At 49.8% G+C, this 1,213-nt stretch overlaps 1 protein-coding gene across 1 annotated transcript in view; it reads left to right on the top strand.

The window, feature by feature from the left end:
- Positions 1-479: 479 nt before the first annotated feature.
- LOC138632848 (ryanodine receptor 3-like) overlaps positions 480-1,213 on the top strand; it is a 92,729-nt gene continuing 91,995 nt past the window's right edge. The window contains exon 1 of the mRNA XM_069718698.1: positions 480-962. Within this exon, the coding sequence (XP_069574799.1) occupies positions 915-962 (48 nt within the window). The 5' untranslated portion in view covers positions 480-914. The remainder of the gene's footprint in view (positions 963-1,213) is intronic.

Below are 1,213 nucleotides of genomic sequence, written 5' to 3'. Positions count from 1 at the left end.
CCTGAAGTGTTTAGTTTAGTCCCGACCAACAGTCCAAAGATATTCAGTTTATCATCATGGAAGATTAAAGGAACCAGAAAATATGAACATTTAAGAAGCTGGAATCACAGAAGTTTCATTAAAAAAAAAAGATGAGTTGATGATAATTATAACATTTTCTGTCGATCAAACCTATCGATTAATGGACTTATCATTGCAGCTCTAGATGTTAAAAATATGTTGATAATCGAGGATATTTGGATTTCATCCTTCATCAGTGACACGCATACCTCCACAGAAATGTGTGTAGCAGTCAGTAAGTCATGTCCGAGTCGTTGTTCCACACTGTTCGATGAGGAAGTGAGGAAGAAGCTGGAGTTTGCAGCGTGCAGTGTGTTGCAGCTTCCTCCACACAGAGGCACGTGTGCGCTGCGGGGCGCTGACCGTGGTGCTGATCTGGACCGCCACTGGAAAGAGCTTCCGTCCATTGCATGCACACCGTGACAAACACTGCGCGGCTCACACCGACTCTCCGCTGTCTGGGAATGCGCACAGATCAGGCAGAGAAAACGGATGTGGATAGCAGCGTGGGACTCAATTTTGGCGCACCGATTGTTTGAATATTCGCGCTTTCACGGCTGAATTAATAAGCTGTGCCGGTGACGTCGAAGATAAAGACCCCGCCGCTGCTGTATCTTGACTACAGGACTTGGCTTCTCCCCGCTTCCCATCCCCACACCGTCCCCAGTTGCTCCAGCGCCACCGATGCTGCTGACACACACTCCTCCTCCGGGCGGCGAGCGGGGCGTGAGCACAGCGGCTTGAGTGACACATGCTGCGGTAGTCTCCCCCGCTGTATGGCCGGTGGATTAGCTATATGCTAATATCGATAGGAGAGAGGAGCCAGCGGAGTCTGAACAGGCTCCTTCGCAGCCATGGCTGAAGGTGGAGAAGGAGAGGATGAAATTCAGTTCCTCCGAACTGTAAGTACATTTCCGGCCGCTTGTAGGCTACTTGAAGCGCAGCTCCGGTGGTGGCCGTGTGTGGAAATATGTGTCGCTCTCTCTTTCATGGTACCTTGTGTGCGTGTGTGAGATTTTTCTGTCGATTGCCACACTGACAGATGTTATTTAATCACGCAGCCCTTTGACAACCCTCTGCCTTCTTGCAGATCTCAGATGCGGTGATAGTCCCCCTATTGTTTTGCGCATCGTTCACTGACAGCTATTGTCTT

This window comes from Brachyistius frenatus, unplaced genomic scaffold (assembly GCF_029030835.1).
Source record: "Brachyistius frenatus isolate BFR_SWC_R1_liver_20210118 unplaced genomic scaffold, ASM2903083v1 Contig_196, whole genome shotgun sequence".
In the NCBI taxonomy this organism is placed as follows: Eukaryota; Metazoa; Chordata; class Actinopteri; family Embiotocidae; genus Brachyistius; species Brachyistius frenatus.
The sequence above is the reverse complement of the archived record's forward strand: the minus strand, read 5'-3'. Positions and strand labels throughout refer to the sequence as shown.